At 30.9% G+C, this 17,873-nt stretch overlaps 1 protein-coding gene across 6 annotated transcripts in view; it reads right to left on the bottom strand.

Annotated features, from left to right (window-relative positions):
- Window positions 1-697: 697 nt before the first annotated feature.
- LOC141460659 (uncharacterized) overlaps window positions 698-17,873 on the bottom strand; it is a 23,953-nt gene continuing 6,777 nt past the window's right edge. For 3 of the 6 annotated variants that reach the window (XM_074140878.1, XM_074140879.1, XM_074140880.1), the window contains 21 exons: window positions 14,810-14,881; window positions 11,766-11,891; window positions 11,573-11,670; window positions 11,199-11,296; window positions 10,953-11,093; window positions 10,701-10,868; window positions 10,426-10,565; window positions 10,220-10,346; window positions 9,956-10,075; window positions 9,645-9,836; window positions 9,399-9,521; window positions 9,085-9,289; window positions 7,869-8,025; window positions 7,569-7,771; window positions 6,745-6,893; window positions 6,533-6,645; window positions 4,516-4,711; window positions 4,170-4,379; window positions 3,926-4,095; window positions 3,585-3,803; window positions 698-2,868 (listed from right to left, as the gene is read on the bottom strand). In XM_074140878.1, coding sequence (XP_073996979.1) covers window positions 2,574-2,868; window positions 3,585-3,803; window positions 3,926-4,095; window positions 4,170-4,379; window positions 4,516-4,711; window positions 6,533-6,645; window positions 6,745-6,893; window positions 7,569-7,771; window positions 7,869-8,025; window positions 9,085-9,289; window positions 9,399-9,521; window positions 9,645-9,836; window positions 9,956-10,075; window positions 10,220-10,346; window positions 10,426-10,565; window positions 10,701-10,868; window positions 10,953-11,093; window positions 11,199-11,296; window positions 11,573-11,670; window positions 11,766-11,891; window positions 14,810-14,881 — 3,322 coding nt within the window. In that variant the 3' untranslated portion in view covers window positions 698-2,573. The remainder of the gene's footprint in view (window positions 2,869-3,584; window positions 3,804-3,925; window positions 4,096-4,169; window positions 4,380-4,515; window positions 4,712-6,532; window positions 6,646-6,744; window positions 6,894-7,568; window positions 7,772-7,868; window positions 8,026-9,084; window positions 9,290-9,398; window positions 9,522-9,644; window positions 9,837-9,955; window positions 10,076-10,219; window positions 10,347-10,425; window positions 10,566-10,700; window positions 10,869-10,952; window positions 11,094-11,198; window positions 11,297-11,572; window positions 11,671-11,765; window positions 11,892-14,809; window positions 14,882-17,873) is intronic. The other 3 variants (XM_074140882.1, XM_074140883.1, XR_012462275.1) reach the window with 2 other exon arrangements.

The following is a 17,873-nucleotide window of genomic DNA, read 5'->3' as shown; positions in this document are numbered from 1 at the left end:
ATTTTTTAAAAATTAAAATACAAAAAATTAATTTCACAAAACGTTTATACAATCAATTCACTATTTGTTACCTATTAGTGAATTTTTATTGGTAAAGTAGAAACGCAAAACATAAAAAGAAAGAGTCAATTTAAAATATGACTTCTTTTGTATTATAAGGATATCTAATGCGAGATTTATCTAGAATTTATCAAGTCCATCTTAAGTGGGTAAAATTTAATCAAGTTTATTTTTAATTTATGGAAGGGAAACAATAAAATGCTAAATAAAAAAATAAATTACAACAATCAGAGTCATGTCATATCGTATGTTTTGTGAGGATTGTTATTTTAAAATAATCGGCTAAAAAGCAAATTTTATTATAATTTTATAAAATATGTTCACTTTTGTTTTAAATTTATAAATTTATTTTTTAGATATAATATATTTATGCGTTTGTATTTAACTGAAGCACTTTATTAGTGTAGAAGTGCAAAATTTTATTTGAAATGTGCTTTACAATTTTTCAGCAAAAATTCGTTTAGAATTACTCTCAAGTTAAAATTTATTTAGATTTTTTAAAAATTATTATTGAGGCGAAATTTTGTATTTATTGCTTTTATTATTATTTTTTGTTGAAATTTCATGTATGTATTGTTATATATAAAAAAGTTATTTCTATTCACAAATGAATGTGTAAGTTTGGTACGAATACTCCTTGTTTAATTTTTTTTTTTTTTTTTTTTTTTTAACTTTGTAATTAGGGAGAGAAGAATAAAGCTTATCGTAATTATAAGAAAATGAAATCAATTGAGGCACATTAAAAATTAATATAAAATTTGCGATTTTTTTAAGAGAGAAGAAAATTTTATCGCTTAAATCAAGTTAAAGATTAACATGACTTTTGATTATTTTGAACCTTTATCAAAATATTTTTGATTTTTGTTGTACTGAATGCGGAATGATAAAACAAAATGCAATAGCTTCTGAATAAGTAAAGAATTGTAGGTGTTCTTTTCGGTCTCTGTCCCTGAAAGCGAAGACTAGTTCACGCTAAACGTACAAGTAATCTGAATCCGCTTCAATTTTGAGCGGCAAAACTGCTCCTGACGCGGACGTCGAGACGATAAGTGACTGAGCTACATGGAATTGGATTTATTACCGTTCGAGAAGCCAGAATTGTCCAGTCCACACGGCTATCTCACAGATGATTTGCGAATATTTTCCCACCAGCAGAAGCAAATACAACTGCCCATGCGCAAAATGTATGCTGCATAAAAGTTGTTCGTGATAACCTAAACAAATTTTTTGTTAAGTACCCACATTAATGAATGAAAATAAAAGTCATTAACTATTTATACTGTTTAAACAATATAGAATTATGGCATTTAATTTTTTTGTATAAAGTAAGAACATTGAGATTCAAGTGGTTTCTCAAATGCAGCTATGCATTCATTAGCAAAAAATGGCACGTAAATAAAAAATACAATAAACCTGAAAGAAGATAAATAAAAAGTGAATATAATAAATACATAATCATTTTTTTTTTTTGTTAAATTTGAAACTATTAAGTTGAAATTGTTTAAAATTTGCCCACAGACATTTCTTTTTATCCAGACCTAAATGGACGGAAACAAGAATGGTTGAAAATTTTAAAAAATAATAAATTAATAAGTGTTCTACCTTATAGCAAAAAAGGACAAAAACTCAACAATTACAAATAAACACTTGTATCTACGTAAAATCAAAATAAGGAAGTACTTTTTTTTTTGTATCCTTTTGCATAAACATCAATTATAATTTGTTAACGTTTTTTTGTAAACAAAAATTTCATTTTTTTTAACGAATATGTTAAACAGCAGAAATAATTAACACGAATATTTTAAAGAGATATTACAAACGAAAATACGTTGGTTTCAGAATACAACTATTAGATTAACAATTAAATAATAATTAGGCAACCCACAAAAGAAAAAAATGATTTTAAATACGTCTGTTTATTTTTTAAAAGGGTTAAAAATGGTCACGATAGATACATAAAATAAAAAAAGTTAATTTTTTTAATAGAACAATTTTTCTCTCAATCGAAAAGACAGAATTTTGTTTTTTTGCTTTTGTTTTTAAACAATTTCTGCTTTTTGTGATGTAATAATATTAAACTACCAATTTTATTTCTATAATTTAAGTAAAAAATAAAAATAAAATAAATAAAATAAAAAATAAATAAATATTGATACTAGTCACTACCCGGTGACGGATAATATCTAGCGAGGGAATACTTGCGGAGGCCGGATGTGCACTAAGAAAGCTCTGGATGCGAATGATCTTAGATATTGACGCGCCTTAAATTACAACAATAAATAATAATAAAATATATAAGGATTTAAACAGCAAAAGAAAAAGAACTTAAGATTTAATTTCAACTTTTTAACCCATTATAAAATAATTTTAAAAAGATACGAGTGAGAGAGAGCAATTAATTAAGTTATAATTCTATTTCCGCATATTAGTATAATAAATTTTTCATTCTTTAATACTAACGGTGTTTTATTTACAAATTCAAGAATAGATAGTCTGGAGGAGTAAACTGCTTCTTAGACTGTTGTTCCATACGCTGAGAAGACAACTCTCGTTGAATCTGAATCTAGAGTAATATCCTCTGGCGAAGCTAGATCAACTCTAACTGATGTTCGCTTTCCAGTAGTCCATTCTGCCCAAGGCTCAGAAACTCCTACTGCGGCACTTGTTCCACCCTTGCCAGCCGCCGCCGCCGATGATGGTGCACTACATGATGATACTGACGATCGTAGACTGTCTGAAGATTCCCCTTCACCACCCCCACGATAACGTGCAACTCCGCCACTGTCTTCACTACCTTCTTCAAGAGCCCTATTATAAAAATTAAAGTTATTAAGTATAAATGAATTAATGTAAAAGTTATTAAGAAGACGAATGGTATCATTATTTTCACAATTTTAATATCAATTTACTTTATATCAATTTTTAGATCTTTGGTGTCTAGAACCTCCTAAAGTGCGATGCCCATCTCCGGTCAGATTTTCACACGGTCAACACTGACCATTACCAGAATATTGCCCATCCAATCAGAAGTATTGGTCCCTAACAATAAATTCAATCAACTAATATTTTTTCCATCATGAAATCTAAATTTTTATCAAAGTATTCATCATAATTTGGTAATCGCCCAAATCAATAATGGAATGCATTTTAAATTAATGCAAACGTTCACAAATAAAACTCGAACACCTGTATTCGTTCATTAAGTAAATAAACAATAAAAATAACCATTTCTGCGTGCATATGCACTCTTACACACGTATATGTAATAAACCAACACCCTCTTAACTACTAGCCATACACACCAATTTTGTTCAGACTTCACGTTATTCCTCTTAGTGTAATAGTAGCTTAAAGAACAAAGTTATGGAGCTGGACAGATTCAAAAAGTAACTGTTACAGTACTTATATACTGCCAAGAAAAGTTTACCAACTCTAATTCACTAATTACTATCAAGTTTTCTGGGTTTATAATAACTACGACGGATGAATATTAAATGTAAAATGAATAATTAAAATAAAATTACCTCAGTATATGTCTGCAGATTTCCGAATCACAAGGAATCGGAGAATCTGAATCCCTATTGTGAATGATGATAGCAATCTGAGCAGGGTGTGGTAGTGGTAACGGTATAACTAGTTTCTCGGCACTATAACTATGATCAGGTCTTTTCCAAGGGCATCTGTTTTGCCAACCGTGACTTCCAAGAGTCGTTTGTAAAGTTGACAAACCACTATTTGTGTCTCTATAACGATAGAAACGTAATTTATTGGGAAGTGGGGATGAAAAGAATCGAAGAAAACAAAATTGTATAAAAACCGCTTCAACAATTTTCATTTTTTATAAAATATAATAAAATAAAAATACCTTGCTTTGGTATGCGGCGGTCTATAACGTGGATTAAACGAAGACACGTCAAGAAAAGGAGAATGCACTTGAATATTTGCGCGAGGTGCATACACTGGTCCCAACAGATCAAGTCCAGCAGCACCTCTTACCAATTCACTGTATCTACCGAGGTCAACTTGGGGGGATGCCTATAATATATTTATATTAATACATGTAGTACGTAAAAAAAAGTAAAAATTGCGAAGAAAAAAAAAGAACAAACCTCAAGCCGGAAACTAGTATCATTGTCACTTAATGGCGTCAGAAAGTCAAGGCTGAATACATCCGAATATAAAAGTGCTGCAAGTCCTGGCCAATCATTCATTGTTAAAGCTTTGCTCTCCCAAAATTCCTGCTCGCTAATGGATAGTCTCCACAGCACATGAGCTGGATAGAATCTCTCCAGCATAAGTGCACCTTGCTGTATGGCGATCTATTTAAAAATAAATAATTAATTTATTACCGAGACATTATCCGCTCCAAATGTAATATGTTGTTATGATAGATTTCTGACATTTTACTTTAGTTCATGTATTCCTTTTCTAATAACTTTTAAGAAAAAACTTAACCTTTAGATCAATTGTATTCAGCTTGAGTTTAGATCTAAGTGAAGTTGACAGACCAGTGTGTAAATCTCTTCTTCTTCTTTCTAACTTCTCTTGAAGACTTGTAAGTAAATCATGGCCTTCTCTCTCTAATGATTTATAAGCGCCCACTCTAGCCAGAGTTGCAGAAAATGGTCCAAAACAAGCTGAGACAAACTGACTAAAAAATATATAAATGAAATAATAATTATAAACTGAAAACCTTCACTTACTAGTTAAGATAATTTTGAAGTTTTATTATATTTATTAAAAGTGGGGCACTAAGTTTGCCTAGATTTTTATTTTTTTTAAGGCCTCTTTTTAAATTTATATAAGTTTCAAGTATTTTTATTATTAAAAATTAGGGTTGTACATTACAATCCATTGGCACAACTTCATTATTACAATTTGCAAAACAATAAACAGACACAACTGAGTTTCAACTTTACACATTTCATATTAAATAATAGGAATAGAACGTCTAACAAGTTATGGATCATATTATCGTAGTTTATACGAAGGTCTGCCTAACCCAACTGTGCTGACTACTGATGAGTAGCTGGGATTAGTTTTAAGAGATAGGTTTCTAGTGTGCTATTCAGGATTTTACAGATTTGAAGGGCCTCAAGGAGTGTCGTGAAACATCCTGCACTGGACGAATAACTGCACTCGTACTCAAAAGAGGCGCTTTTGAGTTGAGAGACCTCTTATGTCTTGGCACTTGTGGAGAGAGAATACAACGGGTAAAAACGAATGATTGGCTATTAGGGAAACCCTTGACCTTCTAAAAATACAGAGTTTTACTTCTTCTTCTTCCCATGGTGCTACAGTCCTATAGTAGGACCTGGGCATCATTCAAGAGAGAGTACCACTCATCCCTGTCTTCTGCTTTTTGGCACCATCTTCTGACACCCGTCTTTCACAGATCAATTTTTGCGACATCCAACCATCTTATCCTAGGACGACCTCTACGTCTAGCACCCCCTGGGTTTCTAGGAACTCGTTGATGGGGCATCAGTTCAACATGGCCGAGCCACCACCTCAGCCTGCCTTTTTTGATTCAAGAAACTATGTCGGGTTCTCCGTATAGTCTCTAGATATCTTCGTTCTTTCGAATCCTCCATTCACCGTTAATGTACACCGGGCCCCGTAGATTTTTCGCAACACTTTTCGCTTCCTCGTAATGCCCCGTGGAAACATATTTTAATGGCAAAATAATCTACAAACTATGTTGATTGCAGCGGGTTACATAGTCAGGGTGGTGGCGGAAGAACTATATTTTCAGTCAACTATCCATAAGTCGACTCAGTTGGCTTACCGCAAATGGGTAGAAGAGACTCATTAGCCAACGTGACGGCAACTCTTCTAGGAGTGAGCTCTCCGAAATAATGCTCCTGGTCCTCCAGGTTAGGAACTGAGCGCAGGGCCAACCACCCTGCCTCGGAAAAAACAATTATCACGAATCAAGAAAGATAAAATAGCCGGATGGTCCAAAAGTTACGAACTAGACAGAGTTTTACTGCCAGATCTTACGGGGGTCGGCACAGTATGCCTCTTTTGTCTCCAGTCTCGGGAGAAGAGAACGATTTGTAATCTCCCCTATACTTTGTTTTGCTTCTCCAAAGAAAGGTCATTAACGCCGATACTAATCTGGTTAATCTGAATCTTGAGACAGAAATAGAAGTCGACTTTGGCTTACTCCCAAATAAAATGAATTTTGCAAAAAAGGAAAAAGGTAACTAAAACATTTAGCAGCATTATATTGCTTCGTCTATACACATAAATTATTTACTTACAAATACTTGCAACTATGATCACATTCAGAAATAAATTCATTTGCCTGTCCATGTCTATGATGAAACTCTTTATGTAAGCTCTAAACAATGTTTAGGGGATAAAATATGTCGGCACACACTCACACAAGTGCAGGATTTTTATTCGGTTATGTGAAAAGGAAAATAAGTCTTGAGTGTACGCACAACATTTTTGACATAGTAAATACCTAAAATCTTTTTGTGGTTGCATGATTTTCAATTCCATTTGGTGCTGAAATGCAGTAAGTTCATCCAATTCCAGTTTCGCTTCAAACGCTGCTAAAGCTTGCTCTGGTCTTATCTAAATACAAAAATATTGTTTCAGTATTGGCCAGCTGAAGTTCTTTATTACTCAGACTTCAATTTTTAATGAATTTAACAAATTTCAATAATTACATACTTGATAAAAGTAATTATTATTGAGGCCAGGACCCTCAATGCGTTTAACGATGACACTGTCAGATGCGGGTATTCTACCACGTTTTTTAATTACCACTTGGAAGACAAAAGAATCCCAAGCCAATCTCAATATGTATCTTAGAGCGCCAACTAAACCATAAAAGATACTATGTTCAATTAAAAATTAATAAATTAATTTAAATAGAAAAACGTTAAAATTGAAAGTTGGTTAGATAGTTTACAAAACTTTTACCTTTTTGCTCTTGTCCCAAAAATACATATTTCTTTCGGTCAAATGCGGGAAATCTGTTTTAAAATTTCTGAATACAAACACACAAAATGTTAGCACATGGTTGTGAGACTGTGAACGCAACGGAACATATAATTAGAATGTTTGTTTTTTTCTTATTGTCTCTTCCGATATTAAGATACATTGTTAGAACTCGGACAACCAGAAATGCGAATTTATCCTCAACCGATTTTTAGTTATTCAAAAATTGTCTCGAATATGGTTCTTATATTCTTCAAACCCGGTGGAACTAGCCACCTTTTCTCATGCTAATGTAATTTATAGCAAACCAATCCAACTCTTTAATAAACAAACATATTCAATAAAATTTGTACTTATAACACATTAGTACTGCGATAAGAAATAAATGTGGAATTAGCCCAACCTAACATCGTTGGTTTGCTATTTCATTTGATATAAACCTAATGGAAGAAATAAATTATTTCCGAGACTTTGGCAAAATGTAAAGACCTTCAATCAAATTTTAACACAGATATAATGACATTTTCGACACTATAATAATATAAAATACTAACAAGTAATAATTATTAAAGAAAGCAAGGGGCATACTGCACAGCTTATAAAAACTGCTGCGACTGGCTGCAAAAGCCCCTGTATGATGATATCCCAAATTAATGCTTCAAGTATAATAATATATTTGTTTCGTTCTTGTACAGGACTATCAATATCCCAGATTAGACCCATGCCAATCTGAAGACCAAGTGTGATCGCTGGCATCCTAAAAAAAACAAAAAAAAACGACAATAACTAAATTTCTTATAACAATATTTATCAAGATAAATAATTTATTTACAATTAAATAAGAGGCTATTTACCATAAAAATGCTGTACACGCTATTGCTAAACTCAGTATTGTTGTCAATAAGCATAACGTCGGAAAAATAAAAACAATTCCTAAAGTACCTAAAACACCTTTACCGATGTAATTCCAGGTTTTGTTCATCTGCCTAGTCATCCCCTTTCCAATAAATCCTGAATAAAGAAAAACATAAATACGTGTTAAGCCAAATACAAAATCAAATTTACAAGCATAGTAAAACATCATTTGAATGTTCCGAGTTTGCTTAGGAAAATTTAATGAGATCAACATTTGCATACAGAGAGAACGAGATTTTCATCATTTGGGCAGGAAACAAATAAGGGCTGAAACTTTTAGAGGTTTAAATGACAAAATACAAAAAAAAATGAACATTACCGAGTTTTTTTTTTAAATAGGCGCTTAAGTTTTCAGTTAAAATGAGCAGAAACTTGTTCTCAATACTTGCTTTTTGTTTTCAAGATAATATGTTCTTAAAACATAGTTAATTTAATGGAATAATTGCTGATTAGAAGACCTTTCGGCCTTTTTTTTAGCAGTACCCAAAATATTTGTCAGATTAAATTTTTTATCATTAAACTCAGTAAAGCAAGGCAGAGGTCTTCTTTCTCTCTCTTCTCTTCTTTGTCAAGTTACAAAGCAAACAGTGCACGGAAGCAGCTATCTAAAGTACAAGGTAACCCACTTCTAGAGAAAATCATGCCCAGTTAAAGCCTGAAATAGAACGTTTTTCTAAAAATTCTCATGGAGCAGAAGCTGACAATGAGCTTCTAGAATACCCACACGTAAATTGGGGATGTAAAGTAAAGTAAATTAATCGCTTATTTTTTCAGGCGGGGCTTAACGTCCAACTACAATTAGGTGTCGTGGACGGAGGCGACTAGCAATCATACTTTACTGTAAATTTCTTTTATTAACTATTAAATAAAATCCAAGGCCTAAGACCGGGAATCGAACCCAGTATCACAAAAATTGGGGATGTAAGTTGGTAAACTACTCATAACTGCATTCCTGTCATCTCGGGTACATTGAAATGTTTTTCTGCGATAACAGAAATCTATTATAATTATTGTCTAATTATAAAATAAATTAAGTTTTAATGCAAAAACTAAAACTACAAAATTTGTGAGTATGAAATCTTACTAAGCAGCGATCAAAGAAGCCCGTCTTAATATTTATTTAATTTAATTTAATTTTATCACAAATATACTTACCTGTATCAGGTTTGGATTCAAACTGTGTAGTTGCTTTAGATATATGTCTAGCAAGCGAGCGTAACGTTGATACCATGGTAGGAGTGGAAGAACTTTGTCTAGGAAACAATGTACCATTTACCTGCGACAATTCTAGATCAGGAGTGAATGGATTAACACACAACAATGCTCGTATACTAACAGGACTGCACCACGGTATAACAACCTGGAAGATATTCAGATTAAACAAACACAAAATGTACCTCGTAATGTACCTGATTACAGCATGATTTTTAAAATGAAAAAAAAAAAAAAAAATTGTTTCTAGCACTCACTCCAAAAAAGAACATTGCATTCCATGTCCAACTCCACGTACGATGACAATAGTTAATCCAACGCCAAAATGGCCATCTGGTCGTAGTAGTACGTATTATTTCTTTCTCGACTAAAAATACAGGCTGCAAAACATAAGAATTATTTTATAAATATAATATTATGACTATCCAAGAAATACAGTTTTCGTTTGGAACCACTGAAAGCAATCTCTTGTAAATTGATGCAGCAATTATATTATACCTTACCTGGCTAGGATCGGATCGAGGTGTTGTAATGGAAGTGGCTGTGGAACTAAGGACGGTAGGAATAATCTCAGAATGTCCCTGGAAGCTTCGTCGCACCACCCAGTTACGTGGAAACCAGATATGTGTCTTCCACTGGAAAATTCTGGTAGGTGTTTTATCATTTCTTAATTCTTTTTTTAAAACTGGCTCCCTCTAGGAAAACATAAATCACGTTGCTACATTAAAAGAATGTAGAATATGTGTATACATTAGTAGAATGAAGAATATGTGTGTGCATTAACGGTCCAACTTGGCCAAATGCTTTCCCTCACCTCTTTCATAAAAGTAAGATCACGATTAAGGAAATAGACAGTTTGACTTAAGTGCTGATTGTTACATAAAATCAAAGCTTCTTCATGAGCGCTCCACTTACATTCTTCAATAAAGGATTCCTATAATAAATACATTTTTATAATTATTTTTTAAAAAAGGTGTTTATTTTTTATGTACTTATGTTGTATTACAAAAACAATAATAAATATAAATGGTAAACATAAATAAACGATACAAAATTGGAAATAAATAATCTTATTAACCTCTGCGCTTCTTAAACGATCTCTAAGCCAAGGACCAATTCGTGATCGTATCGGATGGGTCTTCTTTAATCGCTGCTTCAAAGATTCTTTTGCTTTAGTTAATTTTTGCTGGACATTTTCTACAGCCCTGTTTTTTAAACACAACAAAAATGGCAGCTTATAAAATGGAAATTTAAGACTGAATTTTAAAAAGTTTCCACACTTACCTATGCATAAGAACCACCGCTTGTGCTTGTTCTACTAAAAGCTGAGAAATACCTTCGCCTAAATCTTTTAGTTCTGCATTTGACAAAATACCTGAATATACTCTTTCTAAATATTCTTTCATAACTGCCTCATTAACTTCCTTTATTAAACAAATAAATAAATAAATAAAATTTATTAACCATAAAACCTTTATCATAAGCCTTTTATCAAAATTGGATAACCAGAAAATAAAAATGGCATTAAAATTTCCTTATCAATATAGAAAAACGCTAACCTTTTCGATTTCATCATCGGGGAGTTTTTTTTGTCGTAAATCAGAAATTAATCTCTCCCGAAAATGAAGGAACCAGCCTCTAGTTTCTCTTTCTAAGATATTCATCAGGATTGGCAGTGCTTTTCTCATAATATCCTTACTGAATAATCTTAAATCGACTTCACAGCCCTAACATAAAAAATATTTTTAAAAAATGAACTACAGCTTACTAACCGAATTTGAATACCTTACAAGGATATAAGAGTAATTTACTTTTGGCGTATAAAAAAGGTATGGTACTGGAACGGGGGGATGTGAAGCTTCCCTTTCTACTTCGAATTTCTCAGTGGCCGCTCTTCGAAGTTGCCTTCGTACAAATAAACACAATACTTCCAACGAGTCTTCATATTCAGGCTGTAACAAATATAAGTTATTTATAACTTTTCTTAATTGCTAAATTCTTTTCTTTAGAACTTGTGAAATCACCAGAAGTAATTGTAAATACAAATTGGAACCAACCCTGCACACTAATTCTGCAACAAGATATCTGCTTCTTTCTTCCCTAAGTTTACCTTCTAGATTGTGCGCTTGAACACTAGGCACTCCCAAAATTATATCTGAAATAATGAACAATAATCCAGTTTTTTATGTTCACTATTTTCAAATCATCATTTAAAATACTGGCTTAAGTGTCTCAAACAATTTCTTTAAGTTCAGACTAAATTCCAAATAATTCATACTATCAGACTTTTCCATTTCTTAGATGTCTGGGGGAAAAACAATATTGCATTAAATAGCCCACACGAAAACTATCATTAATTGACAATATTCGATAAAATAAATGACCAAAAAAGTAAATCGACTTGTAATCAGATTCAATCAAAACATCTTACCTAATAACTTAATAAATCCAGTGATTAATGATGATGCAGCTTTAGTTACGCTAAAAAAATGGGAAACTAGCCTTGCTTTTGCTGTGACAATAATAAACCTGAAATATAAAAATAAATAGTTATTAAAAATAATGAAACAACTATATAAAAATATCAACCTTAATCGATAAATAAATAAAAATAATTATTATACCTTAAAGCTAGAGCAAGATCACTAAGTAATGTGTCATGGGTATTTAAAGCTCCTCTTTGTAGTAGCGCACTCAGTCTCCATCGATGTACCTGACCTGGAAAGTTTAAACTTGGCACCTCAAACTCCCTGAAAATAAATTATCATTTCTTTTTACATTTTTCCACTTTTACACTATTTTAATAAAATAAAACAAATTGAAGATCAAATACTTAACATGCTTATTAAAATTTTAACACAGAAAATTTATCTACGCTGAAATACGCCTCTCAACTTAAAATTTCTGTAACACAACTCCCTATTTATAAAAGAACAAGTACTTTTTTTTAGTTCAGTCACTAAGCATTTAGCAATAAATTTAATAATTTCTACGAATATAACAATGTTAATTTAGGATAAAAAATTTCCTTTCGATATTGAAAGTTATTATGCTTGATATAAAATTTAAATTATGTTTGATCATAGTATCCGAGCCATGGTAAACACAATCACAAACTTATTACATTTTCACGTCTCAGGGATTAAACGCAGAGTTAAAAGCTGACCATAAGAGTTCTAAGACCTGGACATCCTTTTTTAACTTATCTAATAAGGCTTTATCTTTATCTTTAATCATCGATTTATTTATTGCACAAACTGCACCTAATTTTCTTTAACAAATTATATATCATATAAAAAAAGAACTTGTCATTACTTTAAATGTAAGCATTGAATGTAAACTCTCATCAATATCTAACATATCTATAAAAATTCACGTTTAAGACGTTTAAAGAAAAAATTGTTAAAACTTACAATACATATACAAAATTGTTACTTTCATTTAAAATTAGTATTTTGAATATATAATTCTTGCTAAAAAAAAAAAAATACTTTTACAAAAATCACAGCAAATGTGTTGCGACTGACTGAGGAGAGTACAACATATTTTAATTTAAAGAAATGCCACATTATACAAGTCTATGTACTAAAATATAACGAAATAATGAACCTTCTAAAATGTACTATAATCTTTCCAAGATTACACATTATTTAATTATCCGATTCTATGCATATAGACCAACAATTAATTTTCTGTATGACAATTTGATCTATGAAAAGCAATTTCGAAAATTAGGCTATCTCTTGCAACTGAGTATTAATTGGACAGGCTAATGACAGCCTTGACTATCCCCTTTCCTTGGTCATCTAACTATCTATCTAACTACGTTGCTGGGTTATCTATTTTTACACCGCCTAGGAGAAAAAAAAGAAGTCTTACTAAGGTGAAAATATTAATTTTATTAATACAATTTCAGAAATACTGATAGTAGAAATCGTAGCAAAAGTTTAAATTAACCTTTTTATTTTTATTTTTCCTTATACTAATTATTCCAAACAATTTTTATTAGAAAAAAAATATTACTGAGAAATTACAATAGATAAAAGTTGCCACAAAAATTCTTGAAATATTGATATTCTTTGAAAAGCACTGAACTAACCATTTCTAAAACACTGGGAATCGTAGCATTGCGAATGTACCTACTTTCATATTGAAAAAAAAGGCGATATTTTAAGACTGCAATATGGATTTGTTAGTGAGGGTTGCTTTCGGGAGGAGTTTTCAAGTGAGTAAGAAAATGTTGAACGAATTTCACCGAACAAAGATTTAATAAATTCTAACTTTGTGACTGATCTATTTGGAAGTGCATTAATCCTATGAATTCTATAAACCTTCCATCTCACAATTAGTATTTTATCTCCAAAGCAAGAGAAGAGGCATAATGTGAATTTTTATTAAAAAAAAAAGGAAGTACTTTTGTTACATGCAATAAAATAGAATATTAAATAATCGCCTTAGCAAACTATGAAAATACAATACATTTATCATCTGTACACTAATTTAACCCTCAAGCACATAAGTCTGTTGTATTTTTGCGATCATTCTTTTTGACTATTTCCATTCGCTTAAATCAGTTGAAAGTTGTTACAAGTAATTTTTTGTATTTTACGTTAACATATGTTCACAATGCTTTTCCAGACCTTCATAAGATTTATTTTTGAGAAATCTTGAGTTTTGATGTTTATAAGTAAAAAATATTTACGTTTTATTATCTTAATAATCTTAACTATATTAGTTCGAAACGTTGACGTAAAGACTTTTTATTTATAAACTGAACAAAACTCAAAACTCCTCAAAAATATTATTTAACGTTTAGAATGGAGGTAAAACAACATATTTTAATCTCAAACATCACTGTTGACCCGCAGTTTTTCTAGTAAAAATTCTTTTAGCCTTTGGTGTGAAAGGTGAATCAGTTAGATTTCAGACTGAATAAATAATTTTGGTAAAATAATTAGATGTCATAATTACATTTATTTACAATAATTTCTTTTTTACTTTTGTTATCTAAATTGAAATTCCTCTATTCACAAGAAGCCTGAACATTAGCTCATCAGTTTCTTGCTTATGGCCAGGATTTTGCTGGCCACAATGCAGTGAACAGCAAATTATAGGCTTCTTTATCAAGAGAGGTTTAAATCAGGAGCCAGAATAACTGCTATCTGTTAAAAACTGCCATTTATGTGCAAGCAATGGGCAAGAATTGCAAGCAGTTTTTGTTGAGCAGAGCTATCTATAACGCTATCTATAATAAGTAACAATTGAATGAACAACAAAACATTTATGTATTTTCAAAAAGAGCAAATTGACTCACCTTATGTAAGTTTTTTAGAGACTTTAACTAACTTATGTACTTAAGGGAAACTGAAATAACTTAAAACGTATTAACAATTTCTGTTTAAGATTCAGAAACAATTTCTAAACTTTTAATAATAATTTACACTTTTTGGAAGTTCTATCACACTTTTTTTTTTTTTTTTATAAAATTACAGGTCAATAAAAAAATAAAATCAAATGTTCCTTTAAATAGGAGTGATTTGGACAAAAGAAAATTATTGTGCTGTGCGTGAAAGTCAGGCTTTAAAACGGCAAATAAAAGAGGCAATTAAAAAAGTGGTCTTTACTAAATATTTTCTGTTGGATGGTGGGAAGGGAAATTGGAACATACCCACATTGTTTGATGGATTCAAGTTGCGTATTATTGAGCCTCTTCTGTTTCCCACGGTTGTCCTTATGCAAGCTGAACAATATACACACTGCCTAACTGCCAATATCATTTTCAATTCCAACATGCATTTAGGATAATTAAAAAACAAAAACAATCATTGATATGCAATTTAGTCAATATTTTTTATATCTTTCTTTACTATTGTCATTTAAAGAAAATCAGAAAACTTAAGAGAAATACCTCAAATAGAGGTAGTGGCATAATTAAAATTTTCTTAATAAGAATTTTTTTAAAGAAAAGAGAATTATAGAACTGGCTGAACCAAACCCATGATGTTTTGGATTAGGCAAATATAAATTATAAGCAAACCAAACAGTAGTGTTATTTTATTAACTTTTATGTTATTATTATTTTTTTTTATGGCGCTTTGATACCTGAGGCCATTGGCGCTCGGAATATTTTTCAAAGTACTGCACTGCGACTTTCAGGCTTCTTAGATTCTTAGAAGGTCAATTAGAGCAGAGCGTTTAAAGAACATCATTATGATATATTTTTATAGTGAGAGATTCATTCAACTTTCTTCTGAACCACTTACTCTATTTTTTTTTTTTTAGCGCATCAACAGCTGAGGTTATTAGCGCTCGGAGCTTTTTTCAGTGCACTGCCGGCCTCCGCACAGTGTTCTCTCGTTACAGACAACACTGTCCATCACCGGTCAGTGAGCTGTAAGAAGCTCCTAGGAAGCTGCTGGATTCGAACCCGGGACCCCCGCGTGGGAGTCCAGTATGCTAACCTCATAGCTAATCCCTTCCCTCACTTACTCTATTATCATTAGTTTTAAATATTAAAACCAAATAAAAGGTAATTAATTTATTTAGAAAAATAAAAAAAAAATCGTTATGAGGATGAAAGATTTTAAACAAGGATGTGTTAGCAGGGGAAGGTTCAGTCCAAAAATACTTATAGATCATTTTTATAAAGTTAAGTAAACTTGAAAATTAGATGAAAAAAGAAATAAATATTACAAAAAGTTTGCCATTTTTCTCCCATAAGTAGTTTGGCTGATTTTTTTTTTTTAAGATATGTTTATATAGTACTACTAAATTAAAAAAATTAATTGTGCGTTTATGAATTGTGCAATATTTCATTTGGCAATAAAATGCCTTATCGATTTCTTTCCATGCACATTATAGGATTCTGTGAACTAAATTTTGCATAATACATAATTGTAAACACATAATTAGTCTAAAACAAGACAATTTTACAACATGAGAAAACCAACCAATTATGATGTTAGAGGACGCTAATATTTTGTATGTTAAGGTAACACTGAGTAATACTGAAAAAAATAAAAATGACGATAACTGATTGAGGAAGTACGATGGTAAACTACATATTTGCTTATAATGGTACCAAATAATCATTTTTCCACCGTTCTTCTATGGATTAATATTGATCGATCCAAATAACTATTTTGCTCGGCCATTCCCAACTTTCTCTGAAAACCCTTTCCTTCTCTTCTGGTGTTTGGGAAAACCTAGTGTACCACACTTTTCGTCATCCATTCGAATGACTCTCATTATATTATTCTCAAGAGATCTCATTGTCCTATGTCAACCTTTAATTATTCTGAGAGTATTAATATATGGATAGTTAAAGGAAATGTTTCCTTCAAATCTTCAACGTGTGCATTTTTTTATTAAGAAAATAAAGAGAATAAAAGGTGTGTGTTTTTAAAAGAAAAACTATCTTAATTTATAGTAAAACAATTTTTTTTTTTTTTTTAACAGAAATAATATTTTAATGATTTTGGGAATATTGAGGTGGGTCAATCAATAAATTCAAACACAAATTTTGTTTTACCTCATTAACGTATTCTATTACCTTCTTCAGGGTAGTGTAAAATTTGTGGAGTTTAACGTTACGCTAAATCATCATAACTGTTATGATGTTCAACAGTTATGATGATGTAGCTCCACAAATTTTACACTATCCTGAAGAAGGTAATAGATTTATCGAAAGATTGGTGAGATGAAACAAAATTTGTTTGATTTAACCGACCTCAACATTCCCAAAATCATCAAATTATCAACGGTCGAAAACCAAAACTATCAGTATATTTTAAATTATGATGTTCAAAGTACTATGAAACATTAATGCTTTTTCGTGTGAATATAAATTTTGCACAATTCATCAACATGAGCTTTAAGTAGAATAATTAATTTTTGAGAGCGTAATTTAAATTAAATTTCATTACTCTGGGCCACCACTAATTTTAATAAAGAATTAACTTTTGTTGTTTTTTTCATGAACATGAAATCAAGCATTCGGAACTTAAGTGATTATATTTTTTAAAATAGTTTTTTAAGATACTCCGTTCATAATTAAAATTGAGGGGGGGGGAATTAAAATATGTATTGTAAACACTGCTGTAAGTGCTGATGAATGGTCAACTATCTCAGAGTATGATTGAAGGTTTGCATTGACAATCAGTACATGCAGAAACTACCTAAATTATGCTCTGGGGTAAGCAAAACATTGTTTAAAAAAAATCATAGAAGTTAAATAATTCAATATATAGTATTTAATTAATTAAAAATGAAAACAGTCTTATACTAGAACACTGCAGTTAGATGTGAATCAACTTCGTTAAACTTTAATTAAATTACATGCAATATTTGCAGTGACCACTATTTTCTAAATATTGAAAATATTGCATAAGATAATGTATCCATAAATCCCGCAACTAAAGAAAAAAGAATAATTAAAAATTGCTGATAAATTAGAATCCATAAAAATCTCCATTTATTTTTGAAAATAACTTAATAATAGTCTCAACAAAAAATTCTCAACAAAAGAGTGTAAATAAGGAATGAAGTAATTTAAACCTCTTTAAATACAAATGTGATGCCAGATTTACAATAACTTAGCTAATTTCTATTAAACACAAAAATCATTAATCTTTAACAAAAAAGAAGAGTTTTAAACTTTTGAAAACCGTTTTCCCAAATAAGAAACTCAAAAATTCTCCATAGTTTCTTATATTTTTCTTAAAATAGTTTAT

Source organism: Rhodnius prolixus, unplaced genomic scaffold, assembly GCF_049639745.1.
Source record: "Rhodnius prolixus isolate KJV_2025 unplaced genomic scaffold, Rpr scaffold_6, whole genome shotgun sequence".
NCBI lineage: Eukaryota > Metazoa > Arthropoda > Insecta > Hemiptera > Reduviidae > Rhodnius > Rhodnius prolixus.
This window is presented reverse-complemented; position numbering and strand designations above follow the sequence as displayed.